Here is an 11,656-nt window from a genome sequence, read left to right as displayed (position 1 = left end):
TATATATATATATATATATATAAAATGGAATATTAGCCATAAAAAGGAATAAAATATTGCCATTTGTAGCAATGTGGATGGACCTAGAGAATATTATGCTTAGTGAAACCAGACAGAGAAAGGCAAATACTACATGGTATCACTTATACATGGAATCTAAAAAATAATACAACTGAATGTATATACAAAACAGAAAAAGACTCACAGACATAGAAAGCAAACTTGTGGTTACCAAAGGGGAGAGGGAGGCAGAGAGGGACAAATTAGGGGTATGAGATGAACAAACTACATAAAATAGAGAAGCAATGAGGATTTACTGTATAGCACAGGGAATTATATCCAATATCTTGTAATAACCTGTAATAGGATATAATCTGCAAAAGCACTGCATCACTATGCTGTACACCTGAAACTAACACAATATTGTAAATCAATGATACTCAATTAAAAAAAATTCAAAAGACTGGATGAAATTTTTGAGGAAGAGCATGTAAAATAAGAAATGAGCAAAGGGGCAGAGTGTTGGGGAACACTAGCATTTAAGAGGTGGACAGAGGGCAAGCAAAGGAGATGGAGAAGGAGTTGTCAGCACAGGAGGACAGCCAGGACACAGTGGGTCGTGGAACCAAGTGAGGAGAGAGTTGCAAGGATATATCAGATACAGCAGGGAATCAAACAAGAAAAATGATTCAGAAATGATCACTAGATCATTGAGAGGTCATTGGAACCTTGGTGAGAACGGTTTCAGTCCCTGCTCCCTCCCCAAATCCTCCTCTCCCCTTAAGAGAGGCTACTCAGTGAACAACAGACTGAGCTGCATATTTGGCTCTGGCTATGCTGTGGTAGCATCCTGAAGGCCCAGCCCATGGGCAGAAGCCGCAGGCTGCTAGGAGAGCCAGCCTCGGGCATGGGCACCATCTGTGGCACACAGCACCAGGCCTGCACGCAGCAGGCACTCAGCAGAGGCTACCTGGCAAATGCAGGTGAGCCCAAGTACTTCCTTATAATTTTGTTTCTGGCCATGGCCTCTACTTAAAAGAGGCCTTTCTCCCAGATAAATGAGGACATTTGCTTTCTGATGCAGGCCACCCTTGGTGAGTTAGGGCAGTAGGTGCCTGTTGTCCTGGGGCCTGCTGTCCTCTCATTAAGCAGAACCTGGAGGTTGCAGATCAGTGGAGCTGGAAAAAGGAGTTCCGGGGCCAGAGAGGCTCTTCTGATCTCCAGGCCCTTCCTGACCATCAACCTTTCACCCTGTTTCCAAATGTGAAACTACCACACAGAAGCACAGTGTATAAATGTGTGTGTTCGTGTGTGTATGTGTGAAAGGGTTCACTTCTGGGACAACCCAAGCCTCATTAAAGCTCGCAATTACGGTTAGTGGAAGGGACCTTAGGCTAATTAGCCCAGAATCAGAAAACCTGGGCTCTAATCCTAGCTACATGAGTGCTCTGTGACCTCAGGCAAGTTACATCTGCTCTTCTGAGGTCCCTTCCTCTGTGAAATGAGGGAATGGGATAGACGATCTTTGAAGCTGTGACTAGTAACAAGCCCTTGATGCTTTGATTCTTGCCTGAAGTGAAGGATTGATGCGTGTGTCTGCAAGGGTGGGGAGAGGTGGGGCAGGAAGGGCAATGGAATCCAGGTATCTGTGCCCAAGCACCAGCAGGGTTCAGCACTAAGATAGGGCATTTGAGCTGTCAATCAAAGAATTCCCTAGGAGTGGAGGGAGGTACCTGGTTGTCTAGGAACCCCAGGGGCTCTGAGCTAAGAGATAAGGGAGGTAACCCTAGCCTGAGGGACCATTCCAGAAAGCCAGCTACAGAGGAGATCGAGGGAGGTAAGGCGTTTTGTGTCTGGGGCCCCAAGACCTTGTGGGGGCAGCCGGGAATGCCTCGGGAATGCAGGTCTCAAAGAGACAGGATTCCTGGCTGTTCTTAGGAGCAGGGGGAGTTTCTTTAAAAGGAAAATGTATCACCTCTGCCTGCTTCTCCTAAAGAAAAAAAAAGGGGAGAAGAAGAAGCAAATGGGAGGGGCTGAGAGCTCAGCTACTGGATCTTTTCCACTCCTTTTCCTGTCTCTTGGGAGGAGAGTTCATGAAAAGGCTTTGCCTTTCTGGGGGAGAGATACTAATGGGAAACACATGCTGATGAGAGAAATGTATTTGGGTTTAAGAGTGCCCTGGAGACCAGAGCAGGATGTTGGGGGACTGAAACTAGCAAGCAGACAGAAAGCCAAGGAGGTAGGGGAGAAAGAGGTTCCCCTGGAGATAGGGAGTAAGCAGTAAATGGAGAGACAGTAGCCCTGCCCCTGGAAGTTGGCTCCTTGCCAATTCCATGGCCTATGCAGCTTTGTGCCACCAGTGCCTTGTGTGGCTCCCTCCCAGCACACAGCAGGAGCTCACTGTTTGGTGAGCTGACTTGAACTATACCTTGAGATTAGACAGCAGGAGAACGTAGATATGAGTGGGTGTCTTTGGAGGCACAGGGTGAAGGAGATGGTGGAGAAGAGGCCATGTATGTGCTCTGTTCGTTCATCCATTCATTTATTCATTCAATAAACCTTTTTTATTGTGGTAAAATCTATATATATAATAATAATGTAATGATCTATAAAACTTTTTCATCTCATTCAATAAGCATATATTGAGAATCTATGTGCCAGACCCTTCAAGTTGCTCCAAATCTAGTAGGGGAGATAGACAAGAAAGTCAATAACCCTAAACCCGGTGTGATAAATGCCGTAAAGGACATAAGGTGCTATGGGGGTACAGAAGAGGGACCCAGTTGGTTGAGGGGAGGGGCTTTCTGAAGGAAGCTTGAAATGAGTCTTGAAGGACGAAAAACTAGTCTGGACATTAGAGTGAGAGTTAATATGGTGTTCAACGGGTTAGATGAAGCAAAGTGAGATGTCAGAGAGAAATCCTTGACACCCTGAGGGTCACACCAGGGCAGAGGCAGAGCTGAATTGCCTAGAGGGATAGTGTTTCAGAGGAAGCCAAGGATGACATACTGACCCCTCTGCTCCCTATCGTCAGCACTATGTCTTCCCTCAACACTGAGGATACCGTGCAAGAGTCCTCGCCCTCGCCTTCAAGCTCCAAGAAGAAAAAGAAGAAAAGAAAGTGGCCACGGCAAGAGGCCAGAATCCAAGCCCTCACCGGGGCTGGCCACAGGGCCCTATTGGCTGGTCAGAATTATGAGGCCTTGACCAGCTTCCAGAGGGCCTTCCTCCTGGCTTCCAAGTCACCACAAACCAGGGACACCCCTGTTCTCCGGGCCTGTGCCTTCAATCTGGGGGCTGCCTACGTGGAGACTGGGGACCCAGCCAGAGGGCTTGAGCTGCTCCTACGAGCTCAACCTCAAGAGACAGCCCAGGGCGGGTGTCATGGCGACCAGTGTTTCAACGTGGCTTTGGCTTACCACGCCCTGGGTGACCTGCCTCAGGCTTTGGCCTGGTATCACAAGGCCCTGGGCCACTACCAGCCACTAGGTGACCAGGGGCAAGCCCAGGCAAAAATGGGAGCCTGCTACCAGGCTCTGGGACAGCCTGAGCTAGCAGCCCACTGCCTGCAGGAAGCGAGCCGGGCCTACGCCCAAGCAGGGCAACCCAGGGCTGCAGCCCTGACCCTGGGGGCTGCAGCGGGCTGTATGCTGAAGAGTGGGCAGCATGGGGTGGGTGATGTGGTGCAGGTGCTGGAGGAGAGCCGGAGGCTTGCTGAGAGGAGCACTGAGCGAGGACTGCTGGGTGAGGCCTTTGGGCAGAGAAGGTGCGGGATCTGGGGAGATTAAGGCTTGGTGATACTCTGAGAAGTGGGGTGGAAGCAGAGGCAATTCTGAGGACTGGGGGAACCCTGGGAGAGTGGGGCAGAGGCTGCAGCAGTACAGCTTCAGCTGCATCTGACCTGGTTACCACTGACCTTGGCCATGCCCTCTAGGGCAACTCTATAACGACCTAGGCGTGGGCTATTCCCAGCTCCAGCTGTTCCCGCTAGCAGCAGAGGCCTTCCAGCAAGCCCTGCCCCTGTGCCGGGGGCCAGGAGAGGAGGCCACGGTGCTAAGAAACCTTGGGATGGCCCACAATGCCCTCGGCAACTATCAGGAAGCCCGGGAGTTTCACCAGAAGGCTGCCGACACACACGGTGGGTACCAGGGGCTGGGGAATGGGATTGGGGCCAAGGGACTAAGAAGGGATTCCAGCTGGGGCCCGGAGGCTGAAGAGTAGATGGACGTTTAGAACTAATTATGGGACTGGGAAGTCCAGGACAGGGGAGTGAGGGGGTGCAGGGGATGCAGGAGATGGGATAGCCAGACAGGACAGAGGGTTATGGGCCCAGAGGCTGAGGCCTGGGGTTGGGAAGGCAACAATGGGCAGAGGGAAGAGCCCTGGCTGGTAGAGGAGGCCTGAAGTGGAGCCAGTGCTTGCTCTAAATGATTGTGTGACATTTAGCGAGTCATTTTTGCTTTCTGAGCTTCAGCTTCTACATGTATAAAAATGGAGCTATTAATACGTGCCTTGCCTGACGCCCTGGATTTATACGTGGCTCAAACTAGCATAGGGGAGGCATTCAGGCCAAAGCTCAGGACTGAGGAGAGGCTGGGTTTCAAGCGTTCAGGCCTTTGTGGTGCATCTGGAGGTGTGCCAGGGTTGAGAACAAGGACTCCTGGCAACCCTCCCTTTGTCTTTGGGGGTAGGGTCCTGATGCCCCAGCAGCCAAAGTCCTCTCTTAATATGGGGCGGGCTCTATCACCAGGCTCTGTGGGGCAGCGGTGGGAGCAGGGCCGGAGCTTTGGAAGCCTGGCATTTGCACTGAGCCAGCTGGGAGACCACAAGGCTGCCAGAGACAACTATCTACATGCTCTGCAGGCTGCCCGGGACACTGGTGAGGGTGAGGGGGGTTTGCAGGTGGCTTGGGGTGGGACAAAGGCTGAGAATCCTTGGGGCTGGTGGGGAGGCAGATAGGGGGACTGGGGGTGGGGAGTACCTCTGGAGGGGTAGGGAGCTGTGGGAGGACCTCTCAGGCTGTCTTCCCCAGGGGACGTGAAGGGGCAATGGCAGGCCTGTGAGGGTCTGGGGGCTGCTGCAGCCAGACTGGGGCAGCATGACCAGGCTTTGAAGTACTATAAGGAAGCGCTGGCCCGCTGTCAGGTGAGACCCTCCATCCCAGAATCTAACTCTTCCCCAGTATCCCTCCAGCTGCTCTCCTGCTATCCTTTCTCTGGCTGATATTCATTCCCTCGTCCAACGTGCATTGAGCACATTGTGTGCTAGGTCCTGGGACACTCTTGAGAGGAAGAGTCCATCTCTGTCCACAATTCTGGGCAGGTGGTGGCAGGACCCTGGCAAAGGCATGGGGATGGATTAGAAAAGAGGGGAGACAAAGTCCCCTTCCCTCCCCCTTTCCTCCCCCTTCCCTGTTTCTTTCTTCCCCAATCCCCAGAGGACCACAAAGCCCAGGCTTCCTCCATTACTCCATTATCCACTCTCTCCCCAGAAGGAGCCAGATTCTGTGCGAGAGCGGCTGGTGGCCAAGCTGACAGACGCCATAAGGACCCACTTGGCCCGGGGTGGGCTGCTCCCAACCCACACCCTGGTGAGATGACACCTGAGACAAGGAGCGGGGGGTGGGGAGAGGTTACCCAGAGAAAGGGGTGGTGGTGAGCAGAGCTGATGTCCTCAGGGCTGCTGCTGCCCTTGACTGCTCACCTGTGTTCATCGGCCCTGGAGCCTGCATATGGGACATATATCACTTTCCAGAGGCCACCTGGGGATGGGGAGGTGGGTGGGGGATTGTGGCACGTCTCCAACACTAGCGCTGTGCCAGGGCCTTGGCTGAGTGGTAAGTAGCTCAGTGGGTGAAAGCCAAGGGGTGTCTTCAAAGATACTGAGCAAAAAATCTGTGAGCAGGTGGAAAGGTTTGTCCTTGGCTGCAGTTCCCCAAAAGGCCACAGGATGGCAGTAGTGCTCCAAGGACGTTCCTCTCTCCCCTCCCTCCTTCGCTGGGGGGCATTTCTCTGTGGGTTTCTAGCCGTGCCCCTCCTTCTCTGACCCCTCCTCCCCCTCTCGCTACCTCCCAGCCTCTCTCAACAGGTCAGCGTCTCTCCAGCTGCCTCCTCCCTCACACTCTGAGATTTCTCAGGCAACCTCCTACGCCAGGAATTGAAATTATACTTTACTATTTGTTATATTTATTTACTAGGTTTTATGTTCTGTCTTATTTGAAAGACTAGGACACCATATTTATAATTTGCAAGTAAAATTAAATGAGCCTGGTATAAGCAGAGGACTGGATTGGGGGTCAGAAGACCTGGGTTCCATCTGAAGTTGGCCACCGACTTTGTGTGACTTTGTCCCGGAGGCCCCAGGCAGGATGAGGTGGTCATTAAGCTCTGGCCAGTTCTGACAGTCCATGAGCCCCGAGTTCTAACTTGAGAGTTACTAGCAGGGACCTTAACACAACAAAGGGCCTTGCTCTGTAATTTCATCCTCAGACACAAGGCACAGCCCAGCTGTCTCTAGCACTTCTCTGTCCCTCTGGGGCCATTGTGTGTGGAGAGAACATACATGCACACCACAACCACTGCTGGGGTGGCCATTTTTCTCAAACTGATTCCCTTTACTCCCCTTCATTCCCAGACCTCAGCTCCAGGGGGGCCCCAGGCTCCAGGTGGGGCCTGCCCCGTGGTGGGGACCCCAGCCAGGGTGGGAAAAGGTACAGCAGGAGTACGGTACAGGTGAGTGAGTAGGGCAGGCAGGAACAGAGCTTCAGGTGTGGGTATGGCCTCTGGAGGGTGTTGGGAGGTGTCATAGCCTGGCAGTGGCCGGTGGGATCTGGGGAGGGGGGGATCTGGCCGGAGTGCCACTCTGCCCCCTGTTCCCTGCCCCTACAGATCTTCCGATAGGTGGGAAGATGAGTTAGAGGAGGGCCACGAGGGGAAAGAGGAAGAGTCGGCGAATGTTCTCACGACGTCTTGGACACCAAGACTGGAGCGTGAGTCTAAGTAGGCTGTTTCCAGCTGTGCATCGCCTTCCCCCAAATGGGAGACTCTCATTTCCTTTATCCCCACGCCCCACTCTGTCACTTCCCTGCCTCAGGTCTGATACTGAGGCTGCACCCCACACACATTATATTCCCAACCCCAGGACCAGCCCTCCCCACTTTCTGCTTGTCTCTCAAGGCACTGGCCCATTTCCCCTAAACCCTCTCCTGAATCGCCTCTTCCTCCCTGCTTCCGAGGCTTTCCTAACATCTAGAACTTTGTATCTTAGGGCACCAAGGCTTTCACACCTACTACATGTCAGGCACTGGATGCTTTTCTTACCTTAACTTGCTGTTTACTAATCTCTTCCCCAAGGGCTTGGCACTCTGAGGACAGAGTTCCTTGCTACTTGGTGACTTGAATTCACTGATGTCTTCTTTTCAGCGTGTTTTCTTCCAGGCATCAGTGACACTGGTGAATCATCCCCAACTTTAGTCGGCCCAGGTTTGCCAAGCACCTGCCCTGTACAGGTGTCTCCTCTGTGTACAGTGACCAGTACATCCCCTGATACCCACCCTCCTTGTTCTTCTCCCAAAGATGTCTCGTTCCCACCATGATGGTTCTTGGTGCAGAGAGGCCTGTGATGAATGTGTTTGGTCCTCTCCATTCAGGTCCAAGACCCAGGGCCAATCTCTCACTTGGAGGCCAAGGCCCCCTCAGAATGGAGAATCCTGGCCTTCCGGTCACCAACGGCCCCCACAGCAAGAGGTGGGTCCCTGCGGGAAGGGAAGAGGCCTGGAGAATGGATAAAAGAAGTAGGAGAGGGTGTGGCTTTGGATGACTTTAATGGAACATGAAGTTGGGGGAAGATGTGGTCTGGTGCTTAGGGATATGGTGCTTTGAGCCTCTTTGTCTTTGCCCTTTAGCAATCTGAAGAACCCTCACCCGGCTCTGGAGGCCCAGGGTGTCCCCTGCCTCCTGCATAGCCTGAGTGTAGCCCTCAGCGAAAGGGAGAGTTCTGCTGAACTGGGGGACAGGCGGCTTAAGCCTACTCCCTCCTGCCCTGGAGCCTGCGAGCAGAGGTAAGGGTCAGAGAGCGTAACAGAAACGGGAGCCAGGGCAAGCTGCCTTCTGTTTGCTCCCTAGTCACTCCCATTGGCAAGCCCCTCTCTGCCTCCTTCAGGTCATCCAAACAGCCCAGGGAACCCCCCAGCAGGAACCCTCAGAGGAGATCCACTGAGTCTGGCTTCTGCATGATCATGTGACCCTCCCCTGCTGGCCACAGCATGGCCCCTGCAGTACCTCCTCAACATACACACTTCAGGGGCTTCTGGGGCTGAGCCCCTTCCCAGTCATTCCCAGTGAGCACTGTATGGACACAGAATACAATGTCAGAAAGTGGGATCCGGAGCAGGCTGGACAAAGGCTTTGCAGTCTCAGCACTGAGGCAGTCTGTGTGCTCCTCGTTGGGAGTTTTGGACTCAATAAGCAAAAGAAAAATGGAAAACGGTTGGTGAATTTCCCCCCTTTCCTTCTGGATTCAAACCTCACAACTGCTAAGGCCCCTGCCAGTTCTTAAAACCATGACATCTTGGTTAAGAGGCCTTGGAGTCACTGACTCCATTTTCTCACATGAGAAATGGCGATCTAATGCTACAGAAGATACGCCTTAACCAACCAATGGATGCATTCCTCTTCCTCCAAGAAACATAGCAGATCCTGGATACAGGCCCCTCAGGCCTGTAGCAAAACTGCTACCAGCAGCTGCAACAACAGTATTATGTAACACTGATCACTTAGCACATGCCACACACTGTTCTAAGTGCTTCACAGGTGTCTTCTCCTTTAATCCTCACAGCAGATGAATCCCCTGTCACAGATGAGGAAAACAAGGCAAAAAGTTAACTGGTTTGCCACCCAGGTCACACAACTAGTAAGTGAAGCTGCGATTCAAACCTAGGCAGTGAGAAGCTTCTAGAATGCTGTGCAGTCAGTTCTACTCCCCCAGTTAAGCCATTGCTTACTGAGTTGGTTGTGTTTGATACCAAATGTGTTTATTCCAGTTGTGTTATTGTAATATGTAATTTAATTAAATTGATAAACTAAGAGTGTGAAAACAAGCAGTTTCTATGAAAACTAAATTGAATCCTTAGAAGACGTGATTCAGGTGACTCACCTTAAAAACTGCTGTTGAATTAGATGTAAGCAGAGAGACTATTACAAATTGGGGGAAAATCATAAAAATCTAGATGAATTTTGCACTCAGTTTGCTTCAAATATACAATAAATTTTTTTCCACCTTAAGGACACAGACTGCAAATTGCAGGTGATATGTAAGTGGTGAAGTTTATGAGATAAAGAAGATGGAGAACTACAATCTTTGGCCCTATCCTCAGAGACAAGACCCTGGTCACACTTTGACAGATGGCAAATGAATGGGTTTTTTTTGGCCGTGCCATGCGGCTTGTGGGATCTTAGTTCCCCCACCAGGGATTGAACCCTGGCCTTCGGCAGGGAAAGCGTGGAGTCCTAACCACTGGACCGCTGGTGAATTCCCTGTATTTTTTGTTTTAAGTTGAAATAAGATCATCTACTCCCAGTCATGTCAGATAAGAGCATGTACTGTACTGTGAATTACTTCACAATGAAATTTTGAGGATGCATTAAAATATTTGTAGAGGACCTACTATGTTCCAGGCACAGAACTAGGTGCAGGGGACACAGCTGTTAATCTTCCTTATCTAAATGGAGCTTATTATCTTGTCAGGCATTCAAGATGTCTTGACTGGGATGCAGATTCACTGACTGTAACAAAAACCAATATAACATTGCCTTTAAATAGAGAAGAATGGATTTTGAGGGACAAGTAGCAGCATCTGTCACACGAGAGTATTGCTACTGGGTCAGGCCAACCCAATATCAACCATCATTGGTTCTACCATTTCATAGCTATATTATCTTAGGAAAATTACTTGACTCCTCTCTGCTACTCAATTTCTCATCTCTAACATGAGGATAAAAATACATCATAGGATGGACAGGATTAAATTAGATAATATGTGTAAAGCATCTGGAACTCAGTAGGTGCTCAATCCACATGCCCTTCTTGAACTGGTTTTGAAGGTATTTCCCAAAGCAAACTCCAGAATCTGAAAGGCAGCAAGGTGGACTAGGGAACTTGGGCACTGCCTTCCTGAGGATAGCTCTCATTTGGCTGTTTCATAAATTGTGAGTGTGTGTGTCATAATTTTATAGTTATGTCTCATCAGAATGAAGTCAGCAATTGACAACCCTTTAGTTACATAGTTCTGCATTTGGAGAGGCATTTCAGCATAGAATAATGCTTAAGACTACATACCCTAGGGGCTTCCCTGGTGGTGCAGTGGTTAAGAATCCGCCTGCCAATGCAGGGGACACGGGTTCGAGCCCTGGTCCGGGAAGATCCCACATGCCTGCCGCGGAACAACTAAGCCTGTACGTCACAACTACTGAGCCTGTGCTCTAGAGCCCACGAGCCACAACTACTGAGCCCAGGTGCCACAACTACTGAAGCCTGTGCACCTAGAGCCCATGCTCTGCAACAAGAGAAGCCAATGCAATGAGAAGCCAGTGCACCGCAACGAAGAGTAGTCCCCGCGCGCCGCAACTAGAGAAAGCCCATGCACAGCAACGAAGACCCAACACAGCCAAAAATAAATAAGTTCATTAACTTAAAAAATAAATAAAAATAAAAACACTGAAAAGCACTGCATACACAGCAGCCCTTTAAAAAAAAAAGACTACATACTCTAGGTCAAGCTGCTTGGATCCTAGCTCCACTGACAGCTATCACTGTATCATTGGACATGTCATTCAACATCTTTGAGCCTCAGTTTTCTCATCTGTAAAATCGGGATAATAACAGAGTTGTGAGGATGAAATGAGATGATTCATGTCAGCACCGGGCACATAAACTCAAAATGTTATCTATGTCAAAGAAGCATGCTTCACATTGTGTTTTAGAAACGAATCTTCAGAATTACCAAATTAATTTTCTCAAGTAGGCCTGTAGGGAGTCTTGACTAGTATATAAAAGTGAAACTACTTATATACCAGTGAAGTTATAAAACAAAGTTAATGAGGTCTTGAATAAGATTATCCAATTGTAATGTAAACCCTACATTTCAATTTAGATGAGTAAACTCTATGAGTAAACCACAAACAAAGTCTGACAAAAACAATTTTCCACCGCAATCACAGTCTGATACATTCAATTTCCCACAACAAACATGTAAAACAAACATAGATGAAGGCCAAGGGTACAACCCATAGGAGATGTTAAACCTCTTATAATTAAAAAGGAGACTATCAGAGGAGTAGTTAAAAGCAGGAGGGGTTCTTGTTTTCTCAGTGAACTAGCCGGGAATGGAATTCACGATACAGAAAAAGAATATACTAGCATAAAAACAAGACCTTCAATCCTGTAATAAACCATAAAGGAAAACGGAAAAAACAAACAAACACAAAAACCCAAGACCTTCATTCCACCTGGATAATTATCTTTATCTTAATGCCTTAATGTAACTGGTCTGTTATTTCCCATACTTCTCTCTTAACCCGGCAGGAGTGTGCCTGCATTCTTTTTTTTTTTTTTTTTTTTTTTTTTTTGGTTTTGTGTTCTTTTTCCTTTTTTGGCCCTT

General features: G+C 49.6%; 1 protein-coding gene across 1 annotated transcript; it reads left to right on the top strand.

The window, feature by feature from the left end:
* The first annotated feature begins 3,038 nt into the window (after positions 1-3,038).
* On the top strand, positions 3,039-8,242 carry TTC24 (tetratricopeptide repeat domain 24). The gene is made up of 10 exons (XM_024748084.1): positions 3,039-3,744; positions 3,935-4,138; positions 4,751-4,879; positions 5,033-5,145; positions 5,492-5,590; positions 6,634-6,731; positions 6,888-6,988; positions 7,649-7,745; positions 7,904-8,059; positions 8,161-8,242. The coding sequence occupies exons 1-10, from the start codon at positions 3,039-3,041 to the stop codon at positions 8,240-8,242; spliced, it is 1,785 nt and encodes a 594-aa protein (XP_024603852.1).
* Positions 8,243-11,656: the final 3,414 nt, after the last annotated feature.

Source organism: Neophocaena asiaeorientalis, unplaced genomic scaffold, assembly GCF_003031525.2.
Source record: "Neophocaena asiaeorientalis asiaeorientalis breed wild unplaced genomic scaffold, Neophocaena_asiaeorientalis_V1.1 scaffold76, whole genome shotgun sequence".
Classification (NCBI taxonomy): domain Eukaryota; kingdom Metazoa; phylum Chordata; class Mammalia; order Artiodactyla; family Phocoenidae; genus Neophocaena; species Neophocaena asiaeorientalis.
This window is presented reverse-complemented; position numbering and strand designations above follow the sequence as displayed.